The following is an 18,149-nucleotide window of genomic DNA, read 5'->3' on the forward strand; positions in this document are numbered from 1 at the left end:
AGGCTCCTTGTGTCAGTGCTCAGGCCGAGTCCGCCGCAAACCTGGGGAGGGTGGGAGCTGCTGCTGACCTGGGCAAGGCCCTGGAGCGCTGGGGCCATGGGGTGGGAGGCTGCGCTCTGGGGGGCCGAGCTGCTGCGTGTCCCCGGGGTCCAGTGTGCCGAGCAGGGAACCGGCTGTGGGGTTACCGGTGCCAACGTGGGCAATAAAAACTGTCCCAAAGGGACAGGCTGTGCCGTGCTGTCCGGCGCCAGGCAGCGAAGCAGAGCTGGGCACTGCGGTTAAACGCGGGGCGGCCAGATCCTGCTGGCACTGGCTGCTCCCGGGACTCGGCATCGCCCTGGGCGCAGCCGAGGGGCCTGCAGGACCCAAACCCAAGTGGTGCCCCCCGGGAGCCCTGAGAGCCATGTCCCCCCGGTTGCCCTGGCTGTGCCTGCACGGGCCCTCTCTGGGCAGGGACCCACCTTTTGGGGTGAAATGCTGCATTTCAGACCACCGTGCTCCCCCCGCTCAGGCCGCAGCCGCCAGCCAGGCGTTACCGCCTGCTGCAACAAGAGCAGCTCAGCTTCGCTCCCGGGGGGGCCCTGCCCGCAGCATCGAGCCGCCGAGGTTCGCCGACGCCAGCGCGGCGCCGCCGGTTGCGCTGCCCGCTGCGGTGTGACTCAGCGGCTTTTGCCTTCGGGACCCTCCCGGGGCCATCGCTGCCACCCACCACCCCAATGTCACCCCGGTGCCCCCCCCCCATCTCGAGGCTGCCATAGCCCGGGGGGCTGGGGGACCCTGATGGGGAAGGGTCTGTCCCTCGGGAGCCCGGCGAGGGGGGACGGTGGGTGGGTGGGTGCTCTCCCTGCCCACCGCCTCGGCGGGCAGCCGGGTGGTCCGCGGGCAGTGGGATGGCCTGTCCCCCCCGGGGGGGTCTCAGATGACCCCAGGCCGGGTTGCAGCACCCACGGTGGGGGCTCTGCTGCCCCGTGGGGCTCCCAGGGGATGGGGCGGGGCAGGGGTGTGGCATGGGTGGGGCAGGGGCGTGGCCAGAGCTCGGCAGGGGAAGGGCTCCTGCCCCTCGCGCGCTCCCGTGACCCGCCCCCGGCCCCTTTAAAATCCGCTTCCCATGACGTCACTCCCGCGGCTACTTTGGAGGGCGGGGAGGGCGGGGCCTGCGCGCGAGCCCGGCGGAGCCGGCCGGCGGAGCCCGCGGGCTCTCTTAAAGGGGCCGCGCGGTGGCGGCGGGAGCAGGTAACGGGGGTCCCGGGCCGGGGGCTGCTGCGGGCGGGCGGGACGGGCTGTGCCGCCGGCTGCTGCCTCGGCCGGGCTTCGGCTTCGCAGCGTCCCCCCGGGGCTGTCCGCATCTCCCCTCCCCCCCCGGGGCTGTCCCCATGTCCCCATCATCCCCCCCCGAGGCTGTCCGTGTCCCCCCCGGGCTGTCTCCATCCCCCCCCGAGCTGTCCGTGTGTCCCCCCGGGCTGTCCCCATCATACCCCCGAGCTGTCCGTGTCGCCCCCCGGGCTGTCCCCATCATCCCCCCGAGCTGTCCCCATCGTCCCCCTGGTCCGTCCGCCTCCCCGTGGCTCCGCACCCCGCCCAGCGGGGAGCTCGGTGCGGCGGGACCGGGGCGGGTCGGGGGCCGCCGTGCTGCCCGTTGCAGCGATGGGGCGTGTTTGTCCCCCGTGGGGTGAGGGAGCAGGTCCCCACGCGAGTCCCTTGCCGGGAGGCGGCTTCTGGAGGGTCCCCGTTGTTTCGTGTTTGTTTTGTCCCGAAAAGAGCCGCAGCCCCCGGCCGGGCTGAGGCTGCTCCCGGCCCGGCGGCCCCGCAGCATCCCCCGGTCCCGGCGCCGGCCGCCTCTGCAGCCCCCTCTCCACCGCTGGGTCCCCCCTCGCTCCCGCTGCGGCGGGAGGGGGCGGCACAGCCCTCCCCAAGCCCCGGTGCCCCCTCGGAGGAATCTCCCCTCCCCCCCAGGACCCCGCTCCGGTGCCGCTCGTGTCCGGCCCTGCTCGTGTCCAGCCCCGCAGGCTGATTAGCCGGATTTCCCAGCCGGGATCCTAATCCCGCTGGCCGGTGCCTGCTTATCCCCGCTGTGCCCGGGGACCCGGCTTAGCCCCAGCAGCGGGCAGAGCCGTCGCCTGCCTGCCCTCTTGCCCAAGGTCCGGCCGGGGGTGGCGGAGGTGTGAGGCCACGGGAGGCGAGAGGGTGGGCAAGTGAGTCTGCAGCTTTGGCCACCAACCCTGGGGTGGTGGAATGGGCAGCGTGGGTGGCCCTGGGGTGCCCTGAGCTCACGGTGGCCGGGGAGCAGCTCTGGAGCTCAGCTTTCCCCGGGCACGGGTGTTTGCCGGGCGGGAAGCTGCGAGTTCGGCCGTGCCACCGCTGCCTGCCGGGGCTCGGCATGAAGCCGGCCTGTGTGGCTGGAAGGGGAGGCTGATGCTTTGCTGCCGGGTCCTGGGGGCTGCCGACCCGCTGGCCCCTGTCCGGGGGTGGGTGAAGTCCCCGGAGCTGGCCAGGCGTGGGGGCTCGCTGGGACGGGGCTGGGGAAGGAACGGGGCCAGAGCTGCTGGGGCCCGAGCTCAGCTTGGGGGGCACCTGCGGGACCTGGGTGCCCGAGCTCACGCCTTGAGCCCCTTGCATCAGGGTAGTTTCCCCTCCTGGGGTGCTGAGGGTCTCACCAGCAACACCTGACCTCGCTGCTGGCCCGGCCATATCACTCACATGGGGAAACTGAAGCACGGGCAGGTCCCAGGCCTCCCCTGGGCTGCCCAGCTCTCCAGGGCTGCCCCTCGTGCTTGGCGTGTGAATCAGGTTCATTGCTTGTAATGCAGCGCTGACCTGGAGGGACTTTGCAGAGCTTGTGCCCTATTGTGCTGCTTTTGATTTAGAAAAGAATGAGATTTGAGAGCTTTGCTCCAGCAAGGAGCTTTGCTGTGGGAATGCCAGGCTGGCTCCTGCCAGCCCCCGGAGCTCAGTCGTGTGCCCAGCGCTTTGCCTGGTGTGCGATAAGCCCTGAGCCAGAGGGACACGAGAGCCCTGACTGTCACCCCCAGCTCAGCGCTGACCCTCCTGCTTTCGCCTGCAGCTGGAGCCGAGTGGGACACAGGGCACATGCCCCCTGCATCCCCGCCATGGCTGTGGGCACCCAGCTGGGGCTGCTGCTCTGGAAGAACTTCACCTACCGCCGGCGGCAGCGGGTGAGCGGGCAACCAGGGTGGGAGAGTGCCCGGAGCTGCTGGGTCCTGGCGCAGGGGCAGGCAGAGCCCTGGGTGCCGATGGGGACAGGGACCCCCCCCCAACCATGGGTGTCCCCCAGATCCAGCTGGCCATTGAGCTCCTGTGGCCCCTCTTCCTCTTCTTCATCTTGATCTCGGTGCGGCAATCCCACCCGCCCTTCAAGCAGCATGAGTGTGAGTGTCCCATGCCAGCCCCCACTGGGGCCACCCTCTGGGTTGGCAATGCCCCCCTCCCCGTGCCTGCTGGGGACATGGGAGCCCTGTGGGGTCCCAGGGTGGCAGCGGGGGAGACAAACATGGGAGGTGGACACAAGCTGGGGGCTCGCTGGCATCTCCCTGCTGGAGTGTGTGCGTGGCCTCGGGGGTCCTGTGTTGCCCCCCCCCCGGGACCTGTCTCTCCCTCTCCCACAGGCCACTTCCCCAACAAGGCCCTTCCCTCGGCCGGGACCCTGCCCTGGCTCCAGGGCATCATCTGCAACATGAACAACCCCTGCTTTCGGCACCCTACCGTGGGAGAGGCCCCCGGCGTGGTGGGCAACTTCGACGGCTCCATGTGAGTGACAGGGTTCCGGGGGCTGTGGGGCCGGACCAAACGGTGGGGCCGGGGTCTCACCACCCACCCTGTGCCCCCACAGCCTCTCCCGCCTGCTGGCCGAAGCCCGGCGGGTCCTGGTCCACACTGACGGGCACCGGCTCCTGCGCGGCTTCGCCCAACTCCTGCCCGCCCTGCGCCGGCTCGGGGGGAGTGGGACTCAGTGGAGGGGTGAGCACCAGGGATGGGGGGTGCAGGGGGAGCGAGACCCCCCTGGCTGAACCCTGCCCCCCCAGCCCTGCCGGTGAGGGACTACCTGAGAGAGGATGAGACCTTCTCGTGGTTCCTCTGGACCAACACGTCTCTGCCCCCGGAGCTGGTGGACGAGCTGATGGGGGCCCGGCTCAACCCCCGCATCGTGAGTGTCGGTGCAGCGCCCACTCCTGGTACCCGTGGTGCTGGGGGCTGCGGCATGACGGGCCCTCTCCCACCAGTTCTCCCTGGCGAGCACCCGCCTTCCGCTGAAGGCCGTGGTCTGCAACGCCTCGGAGCTGGGGGGCTTCCTGGCGGGGGGCGATGCCGCTTCCACCCAGCGCCTGCAGCGAGGGCTCTGCAACCTGCCTGGCCCCCAGCTCCGCGCCATGGAGGGCTCCTTTCTCTCCCAGCTCGACCTCCCCCGGCTCCTGGTGGTGAGCCCCCAGCCTGGCCAGACGCTGGGTGCTGGCAAGTGCCGGGCCAGAGACCCCCGGCTCCCGCCCCAGAGGGGCTGTGACCCCTCTTCCCATGCCCCCCCTTGTAGGAACAGCTGAGCTCAGAGGTGGGTGGCATTGCTGGCACCACGGAAGCCTTGGGCACCTTCCTGCGGGATGCAGCATCCCTGATGGAGGAGGTAGCACCCTGCTCCCTGCTCAAGTGCCCCCCACCCACCCCCTGCACTCAAGCAGTGCCCCGCTTCCCGCGGTGTCGTTGGGTGTCCCTGTCCCCTCTAGCCCCACTCCCCATCCCACTCTCCCCAGGTCTCCTCAATGACCAGCCTCGCCGAGCTGCGGCGGGAGCTCGGGGCACTGATGGCCCCCAATGCCAGCGCCGCCGGCTCAGGCGCCTTCGGGGCCCTGTCGCGCATCGCCTGTGGGCACCCCGAGGGCGGGGGGCTTAGGGTCCCCTCCCTCAATTGGTATGAGGACAACGACGTCAAAGCCTTCCTGGACCGCAACAGCTCGGAGCGGAGAGCCACGGCCCCGGACAGCGCCAGCAGTGAGCGGGCTGGGCTGCGGTAGTGGGGGGAGCTCAGCCAGGGGCTTGCTGGACACAGCCCCCCCAAGGCTGCCCGGGAGGTGGCGGGGGGCTTGTGGCAAGGGCTCGGCTCTGCCCCCCACCCAGGTCCCTTCTGCCGAGAGCTGGTCCGCAGCCTGGAGTCCAGCCCCCTTTCGCAGATCTTATGGCGGGGGATCAAGCCCCTCTTCATGGGGAAGATCCTGTACACGCCGCCTGGCCCCGGCCCCGACAGCATCATGGCCGAGGTGAGCGGGGGGCTGAGGGGGGCGCGGACGGGGGGGGTTACCCCAGCCCTGCCTCACCCCCTGCCCCACACAGGTGAACCGGACCTTCCGGGAGCTGGCGGTGCTGGGGGAGGCAGGGGGTGCCTGGCGGGAGCTGGGACCCCGCATCTACACCTTCCTCAATGGCAGCCTGGAGATGCAGGTCCTCCGGGTGCGTGACCCCCAGACCCTCTCCCTGTTGGGAACAGGGCTGCGGTGGGGTGCGGGTTGGGGGGTGTGGTGGGGTGCAGCTGGGGCTCCTGGCCAGGAGGGGGGTGGGCTGCATCGTCCTGTGGTACCCTGGTGCTTTGCAGGATCTGCTGCTGGCCCCGGGGACGGCCCAGCTCCTGGACGGGTTCCTCAACGGCACCTCCTGGAAGCTGCCGGCGCTGGCGGGGTTCCTGGCGGGGCCGGCGGCAGGGCCGGGGCTCACCTGGCAGCAGGTGTACGCTGACGCCGACATGGTCCTGAGCACGCTGTCACAGTTCATGGAGGTGCGTGTCGCCCTGGCCGCCTGGGCGGGCTGGCTCCCTGAGCCCCACTGAGCCCTGCCTGCCCTGCCCGTAGTGTGTCTGCCTGGACAAGATCGAGGCAGTGGCCACCGAGGACCAGCTGGTGGCCCGGGCCCTGGAGCTGCTGGAGGAGCAGCAGTTCTGGGCAGCTGTGGTCTTCCAGCCCCCCACCAATGCCACAGCCCCCGCGCTGCCCCCCCATGTCCGCTACAAGATCCGCATGGACATCGACGATGTCACGAGGACCAACAAGATCAAGGACAGGTCGGGGGACGCCCACCCCTTCGGTCTCCACGACCCCCAAGCATCCTGCGCCCGTGGCGGGGGGAGCCCCCCTCCCAGCACCGTGCTCTGCCCCCAGGTTTTGGGACCCAGGCCCTGCGGCCGACCCCTTCAGCGACCTGCGCTACGTGTGGGGGGGGTTCATCTACGTGCAGGACCTGGTGGAGCAGGCGGTGGTGCGGGTGCAGACCGGGGCTGCCCCACAGACGGGGGTCTACGTCCAGCAAATGCCCTACCCCTGCTACGTGGATGATGTGTGAGTGGGTGGTGGGGGGCAGCCCTGGACCCTCAAGTGACCCACTGCTGTGGGGAACGGGGCCGAGCACCCTGCAGCATCAGTGCCCTGAGGAGGTGGCATGGGGCTGGTCCATGCCCCAGGTGTCCCCTGCCTGGCAGTGGCCCCGGGGTGTCAGGCTGGAGGTGGAAGGGCTGGTGCCATCTCCCCCAGGTTTCTGCGGGTCCTGAACCGCTCGCTGCCCCTCTTCATGACGCTGGCCTGGATCTACTCGGTGGCCATGATCATCAAGGGGGTGGTGCACGAGAAGGAGACGCGTCTCAAGGAGACCATGAAGACTATGGGGCTGAGCAACGGGATCCTCTGGCTCAGCTGGTTCCTCAGCAGCTTCATCCCCTTCCTCCTCAGCTCTGCCCTCCTTGTTCTCATCCTCAAGGCAGGTTGCAGGGCAGAGGGGACAGCGTGGGTGACACAGGGAGTGTCGGGGCTGGGAGCCAGCATGGGGGGCTCCACAGGCTCCAACCTGCCTCCATCTGCAGCTGGGAAACATCCTGCCCTACAGTGACCCGGCTGTCATCTTCCTCTTCCTCGGCACCTTCTCGGTGGCCACCATCAGCCAGTGCTTCCTCATCAGCACCTTCTTTCCCCGCGCTAACCTGGCCTCGGCTTGCGGTGGCATCATCTATTTCTCCCTCTACCTGCCCTATGTGCTGTGCGTCGCCTGGCGCGACCACATCACCTTCCCGCTCCGCGTCCTTGTGGTAAGCGGCCGTGGCAGCCCCCTCTCCGACATCCCTTGGGTGCCCCAGGCATGCCGGGGGGGGGCTTTGGGGATGAACCCCCCTGGGCTGGTCTTCTGCCCACACCGCTGTTCTTGCCACTGCCAGAGCCTGCTGTCACCGGTGGCCTTTGGCTTCGGCTGCGAGTACTTCTCCCTTTATGAGGAGCAGGGGGTGGGCATCCAGTGGCACAACCTGGGCACCAGCCCTGTGCCGGGAGACCCCTACAACTTCGCCACGGCCATGGGGTTGCTGCTGCTGGATGCTGGCCTCTACGGCCTGGCCACCTGGTACCTCGAGGGCGTCTTCCCAGGTGAGCATGGCCCCCCTGGCCCTCGGCAGCCCCTCCAGTCCCTTGGCAGCCCCCCGGCCCCACTCAGCCCCTTGCCTGCTGCAGGTCAGTATGGGATCCCCAAGCCCTGGAATTTCCCCTTCCTGAAGAGCTACTGGCTTGGAGAGCCATCCTCGGCTGGGCACCCCCCGTACCCCACCAGCCCCTTCGCTGCACCCCAAGGTGAGCCCCTGCCCCTGCCCACCCCAGAGCTGCATGGCTGAAGGGCGGCAGCCACAGAACTGGGCTCGAGCCCTTCCTCCTGGGCTTTGCCCTCCCAGCGGGCTGTCCTGCCCCATGGCAGGGGGTCCTGCCCCCTGTGACAAAGGGTCCTGCCCCCGGCGAGCGGTCCTGCCTGGGACATGACCCTCTGGTGGCTTCCAGTGCTGGTGGAGGAGCCGCCTGCCCAGCTCCAGCCTGGCGTCTCCATCCGCAACCTGGTGAAGATTTACCGCAACAGCAGCCGCGTGGCCGTCAATGGGCTGAGCCTGGACTTCTACGAGGGGCAAATCACCTCCTTCCTGGGCCACAACGGAGCCGGCAAGACCACCACCATGTGAGACTGGGGGTCTGACCAGGGGAGCTGAGCAGCCACGGTTGGGACAGGAGCTGAGCCTGGCTCTGCCCTGGTGCTGTCCCAACCTGAGTCCCCACGAGGCTGGGCTCTGAGCACCTCACACAGAACAGGTCACCCCGGCCCCGAGCCCCACTGGTCCTGTGCTCCCTGACCCATTTTCCCCACTGGTTCCCCCATCCAGGTCCATCCTGACCGGCCTCCTGCCCCCCACCTCCGGCACTGCCTATATCCTGGGCTGGGACATCCGCTCCGATATCGACAGCATCCGCAAAACCATGGGGATGTGTCCCCAGCACAACGTGCTCTTCGACATGTAGGCAGGGGCAGGGCAGGCGGGGGGGAGCAGTGCCGGGGGCTGGCGCAGGCAGGGCCCCCATCTCACCCCTGCCTGCCCCAGCCTGACAGTGGAGGAGCACGTCTGGTTCTACGGGCGGCTGAAGGGGCTGTCGGAGAAGCAGGTGAAGGCAGAGATGGAGCAGTTGATCCAGGACACGGGGCTGCCCCACAAGCGCCGGGAGCAGACCAGGAACCTCTCGGGTGCGTGCGGGGGGCAGGACCAGCACCCGAGCAGGGGTCCGCTGCCCCAGCCCCCCCTTCCAACGCTGTCCCTGCCGCCCCGCAGGCGGAATGCAGCGGAAGCTCTCGGTGGCCATCGCCTTCGTGGGCGGCTCCCGGGTGGTCATCCTGGACGAGCCCACGGCTGGCATCGACCCCTACTCCCGCCGCAGCATCTGGGAGCTGCTGCTCAAATACCGCAAAGGTCAGGGCTGGGGGGACCCCGCTTCGCCCTCTGTGCATCTGAGCCCCCCCAGCTGTGGAGAACTGGCAGCAGGGGCGAGCAGGGAGACGTGCCAAGTGGGGAGATGCCCAGAAAGGGGGAATCCAGCAAGGGGGTCTGGGGTCCAGCCTGCTCCCTGCCCCCAGGCCGCACCATCATCCTCTCCACCCACTACATGGACGAGGCGGAACTGCTGGGGGACCGCACCGCCATCATCTCGCAGGGGCGGCTCTGCTGCTGCGGGTCCCCGCTCTTCCTCAAGGCCAGGCTGGGCACCGGCTACCACCTCACCCTGGTGAAGCGGGAGCGGGTCGGAATGGGCGGCAGCACCGGCAATGTCCCCGGCACCACCAAAAAGGTGGGTCCCTTGGCCCTGCTGAGCATCAGCCAAAAGGGTGCCCGGTGCCTCCGTCCCAGGTATCTGGGGGTGCTGAGCCCAGGCTTGGGGTTGGATCCTGCTACAGGGTGCTAGGCTCTGGCTACCGTTTCCCACAGGACGGCAGTGACTCGGAGCACAGCAGCGACACGGGCCTGGGCAGTGAGCGGGGCAGCGAGGCCAGCACTGTGGGTGAGGGTCCCGTCCCTCCCTGTGTCCTCAGTGCAGCATTACGCTCCTGGGTGCTCCCCATGTAGCCCCCATCAGCCGGGGGTGGGGGGGCCGTGGGCATATTCAGCCCCATGCCCTGCCCTGCCACCGGCTCTTGGCCCCCCTGCACTGGTGGGGCAGAAGCGGCTCCCTGCCCTCCTGCCCCCTGCAAGCCCTCCCAGGGACCCCCAGACTGGGGTCCAGGGTGCTGTGCTGTCCACCGGCTCCTGCCCCAGGTTTCCAGCCCTCCCCGTCCCCCCCAGATGTGCCCCAGCTGTCGGCGCTGATCCAGAAGCTGGTGCCGGGCTCCCAGCTAGTGGAGGACATTGGGCACGAGGTGCTCTTCGTCCTGCCCTACAGTGGGGCCAAGGACGGGGCGTTCGGGGACCTCTTCCATGAGCTGGACACCCACCTGGGGGAACTGGGCATCTCCAGCTACGGCATCTCCGACACCACCCTGGAAGAGGTACCCAGAGGAGCTGTGGCCAGGGGGCTGCCTGTGGCTCCTGGGGTGCCCACCCTCCCTGGAGCTCTGCCGGGGGCTGCCCGTGACCTGGGGGATTTGCCTTGCCGGGATGGTGGGCACTGATGGCCGTGTTTAATGCCAGCCCCCTCCTGCCCTCAGATCTTTCTGAAGGTGGCTCAGGACACTGGGGTGGACTCTGACTCAGCAGGTAAAACACCTCAGGGCTGGCTGGAGCTCAGCTTCAGGGTGCTAGGGTGCAGGGGGGGTCTGAGGGGAGATGCTCAGCAGCCTGGAGCAGAGGGGTGCGGGTGTCCCCAGCACCCCATGTGGCCCTCACCCTTCCCAGGGCTGGGTTCCCTGCTGGGAGCACCCATGGGTGCAGGGAGGTATCACAGGCTGTGGCCTCGGTCCCACCCTGGTGCTCTCACCCCCGTTTTGTCAGGCACCAGGAGAGGAGCAGCCCCCGGCGAGGGAGGAGATGCAGAAGTGGCTGACGGGGAGCTGGGTAAGGAGGGGGGAGCTGAGACCTAGGACCCCCTGAGCTGGCCAGCCCCTGCTGCTGGGTGCCCCCCACCTCCACCCCGTGGGCTGGGGCTGGGGCCGTGGCATGTGTCCATCCAGGCACGTGTCCATCCAAGGAGGCATCCCTTCGGACACGCGTCCCTTTGGGCAGGTAGTGGGCAGGGGGAGGCTCAGGGATGCTCGTGCAGCATCGCTCCCGCCTGGCCTCGGTGTCAGGCAGGGCGAGGAGTGGGGACAGTGGCTGGTTTGGGGGAGCCTGGCTCTGGGCAGGGCTTGGGATGGGACATGAAATCCCAGGGAACGTACCCAGGCCCCTTCTCCTGGAGATAGAGCTGGTGTGGGGGCAGCTATGGCAGTGTGTGTGTGGGGGGGCTGTGATTGTTTGGGGACCTGGCTCTGCCCCGGGTCAGCGCTAACCCCGGCTGGGCAGACATCGGCATGGCTGTAACCCTTCTTTCCTCTCCTTTACACTGAGTCCAAGGACCCCGTCGAGGTAGGAGCTGGGGGCTGGGAGGGTCTGGGGGGCTCCCATTGCATCCCTGCATGCAGCACCCCATCCCCACCAGGGTGGGGGACACAACCCTGCCAGCACACCGTTCCCCCTGCACGTCTCCCGACATGAACCCCTGCCCCTCGCCGCCGCCTGTGCCGGGGCCAGACCCAAACCCATCTCTGCCCCCGCAGCAGAGGAGCCCCGGGAGACAGACCTGCTGCGCGGGGCGGCCGGGCAGGCCAGCCGCAGGGTGAGGGGCTGGGCGCTGACCCGCCAGCAGCTCCGTGCCCTCTTCATCAAGAGGATGCTCCATGCGCGACGCAGCACCCGGGGCTTCTTCGCGCAGGTACAGCATGGGGGACAGGGATGGGACGGGGCCATGGTGCGGAGGGTGGGGAGGGGATGGGGCAGGAGGGTGGAGAGCCAGCCCTGATCCCCAGCCCCCAGCAGATCGTCCTGCCTGCTGTCTTCGTCTGCATCGCCCTGCTCTTCAGCCTCATCGTGCCGCCCTTCGGGAAGTACCCACCGCTGCGCCTCCAGCCCTGGATGTACGGGCAGCAGTTCACCTTCTTCAGGTGTGTCCCCATCCCTCTGTCCCCCCATGTCCCCCACTGCTGCCAGCTCACTCCTGCATCTCCTGGCAGCAACGATGCCCCGGGCGACCCCGACACGGCTCGGCTCCTGGCCGCGCTCCTGGCCGAGCCGGGCTTCGGCACCAAGTGCATGAAGGATGCTGATGAGGCGTGAGTGCCTGCGACCCGCGGGGCTGGGAGGGGGTGGCTGGGGCTCAGCCCCTGCCTCGGTGCCTGCATCTCCCCCAGGAACAGCCCTGCCAGCTGGTGTGATGCCATGGGACCCCCTCAACCATCCATGGCGGGGGGGGGGGCGGTGGCAGCCACAGGCAGGGGCAGGTCCCAATGCCTCTGGCTCACACCAGGCTGGTAACAGGGGTCTCTCTCCCCCACGGTGCCGGGTGCCCAGGACGGCACCATGCCCACCGGCTTCCCACCCCGACGGCTTCTTGGTCCCCCCGGCTCCCCCAGCCCTGCTGGAAGCGTTGCAGCGCGGGAACTGGACGCGAGCCGAGCCGTCCCCCCGCTGCCAGTGCAGCGGACCAGGGGCTCAAAGGATGCTGCCTGACTGCCCCGAGGGGGCCGGGGGGCTCCCACCACCCCAGGTAACCCCCAGCCTGCAGCGGGGCCAGCAGCAGCGCTGTCTGGTACTGGTGCAGGCAATGCTCTGGGGAGGCGAATGCAGCCGTGTGTCTGTCCAGCCTGCCTGTCTGTCCCCCCAGGTGCAAAGGGGCACAGGTGACATCCTGCAGAACCTGACGGGCAGGAACATCTCTGACTACCTGGTGAAGACCTACCCCCAGATCATCCACTGGGGGTGAGTGCTGGGGCTGGGGACACCCTGGGGACACTGCAGGGAAGATGGGGCAAGTCTTTGGCACAGGCTGCCAGTGTGGTGGAAGTAGGGAGGGATGCTGCAGACCAAACCCAGCCAGGGCTGGGGACAGCGAGGGCACTGCAGGGTAAGGGGGAACTGCTGGGGGACTTGTGGCTGGGTGGGCAGGCGCTGCTGTAACATCTCCTGGGGGGTATTTCTCCCCCGCTCCCATTTCTTTCAGGCTGAGGAACAAGAAGTGGGTGAATGAGCAGAGGTGAGCCCGGGGAGGGGCTGGGGTCTCACGCAGATGGGGCAGGGGGGAGGCAGGAGCTCGCCTGCGGGCTTGGGCAGAGCCAACACAATCTCCAGGCAGAGCCATCATCTGGGCAGCCTCAGCCCTTCGCTGTGTGCCCCTCACCGTGGTGTCTGGGCGGGTGGAGGGGGAGGGTTGCGTTTGGGCAGGGGTGGCAGTTGAAGATGGGTGGCAGGTTTGGAAGTGCCCGTCTCTCCCCGCAGGTACGGTGGCTTTTCTCTGGGTGCTGGCAGCTCCCAGGCCCTGCCGTCGGCAGCAGAGGTGGATGAGGCGGTGCTGGAGCTCCGGGCACTGTTCAACATCACCCCGGTATGGCCGGGGCTCTGCCCCCCCCCGGCTTGGCTCTAGCATCCCGGTGCTGGGAGGGCTCTGGCCCAAGCCCGCTCCTCACCCCGTGTTCCCACACCCAGGGCAGCCCCTCAGACCGGCTCCTGGGCAACCTCAGCCGCTTCATCGAGGGCTTGGACGCTCGCAGGAACATCAAGGTACGCCTGACCCAGGGGCTGGGGGTCCCACGGGGGTGAGAGCTGGGAGTCAGCAGGGGATGCAGCACCTGGGTCCCCATCCGGGGTTGGAGCAGCCAGAGAAGGACTGAGCCTGCCTGGGGCTGGAGGGGAGCGGGAGCCTGGCGGGGAGTGGGGTGCTGCGGGCACAGCCAGCGGCGGTGCCGGGGCAGGAGGGGGCTCTGAGCCGCCAAGCTCCTCTGGGCTGCAGGTCTGGTTCAACAACAAGGGCTGGCACGCCATGGTTTCCTTCGTCAATGTGGCCAGCAACGGGCTGCTGCGTGCTTGGCTGCCCGCTGGGACCGACCCCGCGCTCTACGGCATCACGGCCACCAACCACCCCCTCAACCTCACCAAGGAGCAGCTCTCGGAGGCTGCCCTGTGAGTATCAGGGACAGGGGTCCACAGGCCCCCCCCCCATCCCTGGCTGAGCTCTCCCCTCCCCAACAGGATGGCCACCTCAGTGGACGTGCTGGTGTCCATCTGCGTGATCTTCGCCATGTCCTTCGTCCCAGCCAGCTTCGTGCTCTTCCTCATTGAGGAGCGGGTCAGCAAGGCCAAGCATCTGCAGTTTGTCAGTGGGATGAAGCCTGTCACCTACTGGCTGGGCAACTTCACCTGGGACATGGTGCGGGACGGGGATGGGGATGGGGTACAGGTCCCGGGGAGCCAGGTCCCACTTGTGACCCCCTCCCCGGCTTTTCTGTGCCTGCAGTGCAACTACCTGGTCCCTGCACTGCTGGTCATCCTCATCTTCCTCTGCTTCCAGCAGGAGTCCTACGTGTCCTCTGCCAACCTGCCCTCCCTCGTGCTGCTGCTGCTGCTCTACGGGTGAAGGGCCGGTGGAGCCCAGCTGGGGCTCAGCCCCCCGCTGGGGCTGGACCCCAGGGAGGGGGGGGTGCAGGGGGCTCAGAGCAGGCTCGGAGGGTCTTGGTAAAGGGAGGGGGGGGGGTGCTGGCTTGCCCTGCTGTGCCCCCTGGAATGGGAGGTGCGCCTCGGCCAGCCTCTGCCTCTCTGCTCCCCAGCTGGTCCATCACCCCCCTGATGTACCCAGCCTCCTTCCTCTTCAGCATCCCCAGCACCGCCTACGTGGCCCTGACGTGCATCAACCTCTTCATTGGCATCAACGGCAGCGTGGCCACCTTCGTGCTGGAGCTCTTTGTGGACCAGGTGAGCCCCCAGGCTGCCCTGGACCCCCCTTCCATCCCTGCGGGACTGGTCCCAGCTCCCCTATCCTTCTCCTCACTGCCCCGACAGAACCTCAACAACATCAACCGCATCCTGAAGAAAGTTTTCCTCGTCTTCCCCCACTTCTGCCTGGGCCGAGGCCTCATTGACATGGTGAAGAACCAGGCAATGGCCGATGCCTTCGAGAGGTTCGGTGAGTCCAGGGGTATCAGGGCTGCTCCCCCTCCCCAAAGCCTGGCCAGCGCGGGGGCCCTCCCCAGTGTCCCCCCCCCCTACAGCCCCTCTTGCCACTTGCAGGGGACAGGCACTTCGTGTCCCCCTTGTCCTGGGATCTGGCAGGGAAGAACATGTTCGCCATGGCCGTTGAGGGTGTCATCTTCTTCCTCTTCACCATCCTTCTGCAATACCGCTTCTTCCTGCGGCTCGGGTGAGGACCGGCCGTGGGGCGGCCGTGGGGCAGCCGTGGGGTGGGCAGCTCTGGAAGTGCCCCTGCCGCTGTTGCCCCCAGGCCACGGGCTCTGCAGCTGCCCTCGCTGGGGGAGGAGGACGGGGATGTGGCCAGGGAGCGGGCGAGGGTGGGCAGCACCCCCCCGCACAGCCACCTCCTGCTGCTGAAGGACCTGACCAAGGTGCGTGCCGTGGGGCCGGACCCTGCCCCGTCCCTCGCTGCAGGGGCTCCAGCCTCTCCTGTAGCCCCCGGTCCTGCTGGTGGGTGACGGGTGGGGAGCACCCAGCGCTGGGCTCTGCCGCACAGGTGTACCGGCGCAGGAAGGCTCCGGCGGTGGACCGGCTCTGCGTTGCCATCCCCCCTGGGGAGGTGAGTACCGGACAGACGGACAAATGGCACTGCGGGCAGGGACGGGGCTGCTGGTAACCCCGGTTTGCAACCCGCAGTGCTTCGGCCTCCTGGGTGTGAACGGTGCCGGGAAGACTTCCACCTTCAAGATGCTGACAGGGGACACGGAGGTGACGCTGGGGGAGGCCTGGCTGAAAGGGCACAGGTGGGCGAGACAGAGGGACACCGTGGCCGACCCACTGCTCCCCCTGTCCTTGTCCCCACAGCATGCATGCCGTCATCCCCATCCCCACCCTGTGCTCCTCCTCGCCCTCGTCCCTGCAGCGTGCTTGCACTCGGCTTCATCCTCATCCTCATCCCTGCACCGTGTTCATCCCTGTTCCCGTGGCATGCTCAGCCTTTTCTCTGTCCCTGGAGACTGCCCCTGTCCCCGCCGCATGCTCAGCTGTGTCCCCACTGCATGCTCAGTCATGTCCCTGACCCTGCCGTGTGCTCAGCCGTGTCCCCGTCCCCGCAGCGTGCTCACCGACCTGCAGTCCGTCCACCAGCACATGGGTTACTGCCCCCAGTTCGACGCCATCACAGACCTGCTGACGGGGCGGGAGCATCTGGAGTTTTACAGCCGCCTGCGTGGCATCCCAGAGGAGGAGACCCCCAGGGTAGGGCCCGCACCCCAGCCCCCCTCCCCAGCCCTGAGGGACCCCGTCCTCACCCCCTCCATGTCTCTTGCAGGTAGCTCAGTGGGGTATCACCAAGCTGGGGCTGGGGCCACACGCGGACCGGCCGGCGGGCAAGTACAGCGGGGGCAACAAGCGCAAGCTCTCCACAGCTATAGCGCTCCTCGGCTCCCCCCCAGTCATCTTCCTGGTGAGTGGGGACAGTGAGGGGGTCCCATGGCGGCACCTGCCCCCTGCCCGGGCTGACAGCACCGCCGGGGCCGTTGCAGGATGAGCCTACGACGGGGATGGACCCGCGAGCCCGGCGGTTCCTGTGGGACTGCATCCTCAGCGTCATCCGGGAAGGCAGGTCCGTGGTGCTCACGTCCCACAGGTGAGCCCCCCCGTCCCAGGGTCTGTGGCACTGCAGGAGGGGAGCACCTGTCTCTCCCTGTGGGGTCTCACACCTCCCCCCCGGCAGCATGGAGGAGTGCGAGGCGCTGTGCACCAGGATGGCCATCATGGTCAACGGCCGGTTCCGCTGCCTGGGCAGCGTCCAGCACCTCAAGAACAGGTAATGGGGCTGGGGACTCGGGGAGGGCTCTGGCAGTGAGGGGCGGCCGCCCTGTGGGGCCGGGGACACGGCTGGTCCCTGCAGCGATGTCCCCCTCTCCCGCGCAGGTTTGGGGATGGCTACACGGTGGTGGTGCGGGTGGGCGGCCCCGGTCCGGCACCGGTGGAGAGCCTGATGCAGCACCGCTTCCCCGGCATCGTGCTGAAGGAGCGACACGGGGGGCTGCTGCAGTACCAGCTGCCCTCCCACGCCGGCTCCCTGGCCAGTGTCTTCAGCGTTCTGGCAGCCCACCGTGGCCCCTGCCACATCGAGGACTACTCCGTGTCCCAGACCACCCTCGACCAGGTGACGAGTGACATGGGGCACGAGGGCATGGGGGCCAGGGTCCTGCCGGCACTGCCCCTCACCCTGCCCTCCCCATAGGTCTTCGTGCACTTTGCCAGGGAGCAGAGCGACGAGGACCCCGGAGGGGCTGCAGCCCCAGGGCAGGATGTGGCCCCAGTGGCACCCAGGCCTGGGAGGAGGCTGACACCATTCCTGGAGGATGACAGCTACCAGGAGAGTGCTGTCTGAGTGAGGTCATGCTGCCCCATGGACCCCCTCCCCAGCCATCACCGCAGCATGACCTGGGGTCCTGGGTCTTCTGGCCATCCCGGACCCCAAGAGCTGCACGGGGAGGGGGCCTTGGCCACATCATGCCTACCAGCACAGGGCCACCATCCCTGTGGGACCGTCTGGGTGCTGGGGAGGGTCAAAGCGCCAGGGCAGGGCTGGCCCCAGCTCCCCCTTGGTGGGGTTGTACTCTCTGGGGGGGCTGAGGTTTTTTTGGGGGGGGTCTGCCCTGGGCCTCCCCCCTGCCCCAGGACAGGGCTGGGTGCTGGGGCTGGCCCTGGGACCCCAACTGCTCTCTGCCAGAGCAGAATCTGCTGTGAAAAAGCAATTAAATAAAGACCCGTGGTCCTTCCCCGGGGGCTTGGATCGCTCTCGCACCACTGCTGCCACACCTGGGGACACGGGGCAGGGGGCACAGCGGGACAGGTGGCAGCAGGATGGCCCTCGCACGGGGGGGCACAGAGCAGCCAGCAGAGCCCTCTGCCCTGCAGCCCCTTCCCCATGGCTCCCCAAGCAGCCAAAGGTCAACCAGGGTCTTCCTCACCCTGGATGGTCCCTGGGCAGGGGCTGGGTGGGCAGCGGACTGGGCAGGGGTCCCTGCCGGCCACCCCCCCGGGGCTCATCCTCTCCACCTTCTCCCCCACTGGGGTGCCCCAGAGTGGGGCAGGGGTCTCGCCCTCTCAGCCGGGTGTCCCCTTGGGGCCTGCAGCACACAGGGGCCCTCGCAGGGCTGCGCTGAGCCCCCGGGGCCGGGGACCATGAAGCTTTTGGGGTACCCATCTCCTCCCTCACCCCTGAGACCCCTCTTCCACTGCAGGGGGTGCACAGACCTTCCCCACAGCGCTGGTGGGCTGCGCCTGGGGCTCCCCCTGACCCGGCACGGGGGTCTGGTACCCCCCGCACCTCGGCGGCCCGTGTCTCGGGGTACCCCCGGCACAGAGCGCGGATCCAAAAGGGTCCCCCCTCAGGCGGGGAGCGTTGCGATCGTCCGAAAAATATGGAACGCTTCACGAATTTGCGTGTCATCCTTGCGCAGGGGCCATGCTAATCTTCTCTGTATCGTTCCAATTTTAGTATATGTGCTGCCGAAGCGAGCACGAATGTTCTCATTCCCGCAGAGCTATTTGAACCTCTCACAATTGACAACTTTGAAGGCATGGTGAGGACTTTATTTTTAGACTCCTGCCTTTTCTTATGGCGTCACTCCCCCGAGAGATACCCGTCGCTCTCTAGACTTCGAAATCCTCCGTTTTGTCAGAAATTTTGGCTTTTCCG

General features: G+C 68.1%; 1 protein-coding gene and 1 non-coding gene across 4 annotated transcripts; one reads left to right on the forward strand and one right to left on the reverse strand.

The window, feature by feature from the left end:
* Positions 1-1,145: 1,145 nt before the first annotated feature.
* Positions 1,146-17,226, forward strand: ABCA7 (ATP binding cassette subfamily A member 7). Of its 3 annotated transcripts, none has more exons than XM_069790618.1 (51): positions 1,146-1,233; positions 3,062-3,173; positions 3,293-3,386; positions 3,624-3,765; positions 3,848-3,975; positions 4,041-4,162; positions 4,239-4,433; positions 4,544-4,633; positions 4,761-4,998; positions 5,125-5,264; positions 5,338-5,454; positions 5,597-5,776; positions 5,850-6,058; positions 6,156-6,332; positions 6,525-6,747; positions 6,851-7,072; positions 7,199-7,403; positions 7,488-7,604; positions 7,806-7,977; positions 8,180-8,311; positions 8,396-8,535; positions 8,621-8,758; positions 8,923-9,134; positions 9,272-9,344; positions 9,626-9,828; positions 9,988-10,036; positions 10,271-10,333; positions 10,826-10,843; positions 11,035-11,189; positions 11,294-11,418; positions 11,488-11,586; positions 11,825-12,020; positions 12,138-12,232; positions 12,474-12,506; positions 12,749-12,854; positions 12,956-13,030; positions 13,260-13,429; positions 13,499-13,676; positions 13,764-13,879; positions 14,074-14,218; positions 14,306-14,429; positions 14,534-14,663; positions 14,745-14,865; positions 14,991-15,053; positions 15,131-15,237; positions 15,550-15,691; positions 15,765-15,899; positions 15,979-16,082; positions 16,170-16,262; positions 16,370-16,607; positions 16,686-17,226. In XM_069790618.1, the coding sequence occupies exons 2-51, from the start codon at positions 3,108-3,110 to the stop codon at positions 16,833-16,835; spliced, it is 6,765 nt and encodes a 2,254-aa protein (XP_069646719.1). In that variant the 5' UTR covers positions 1,146-1,233; positions 3,062-3,107; the 3' UTR covers positions 16,836-17,226. The 3 variants fall into 3 exon arrangements, with proteins under 3 accessions (XP_069646719.1, XP_069646721.1, XP_069646720.1); XM_069790619.1 differs by lacking the exon at positions 1,146-1,233 and adding an exon at positions 2,000-2,192; XM_069790620.1 differs by lacking the exon at positions 10,826-10,843.
* Positions 17,227-17,865: 639 nt separating this feature from the next.
* On the reverse strand, positions 17,866-17,972 carry LOC138686637 (U6 spliceosomal RNA). Its single transcript, XR_011325943.1, has one exon. It is a non-coding gene; the product is annotated as a U6 spliceosomal RNA (small nuclear RNA).
* Between the last annotated feature and the right edge of the window lie 177 nt (positions 17,973-18,149).

The sequence above is a fragment of the Haliaeetus albicilla genome, chromosome 8 (assembly GCF_947461875.1).
Source record: "Haliaeetus albicilla chromosome 8, bHalAlb1.1, whole genome shotgun sequence".
NCBI classification, from domain to species: domain Eukaryota; kingdom Metazoa; phylum Chordata; class Aves; order Accipitriformes; family Accipitridae; genus Haliaeetus; species Haliaeetus albicilla.

Excerpts from the sequence above, each read along its gene's own strand:
- ABCA7 (XM_069790618.1), top strand. The coding sequence starts at position 3,108 with ATGGCTGTGGGCACCCAGCTGGGGCTGCTGCTCTGGAAGAACTTCACC. Across the intron at positions 4,999-5,124 it reads GGCCCCGGACAGCGCCAGCA|GTCCCTTCTGCCGAGAGCTG; the intron begins GTGAGCGGGCTG and ends CCCCCCACCCAG. Across the intron at positions 11,419-11,487 it reads CAGCAGTTCACCTTCTTCAG|CAACGATGCCCCGGGCGACC; the intron begins GTGTGTCCCCAT and ends ATCTCCTGGCAG.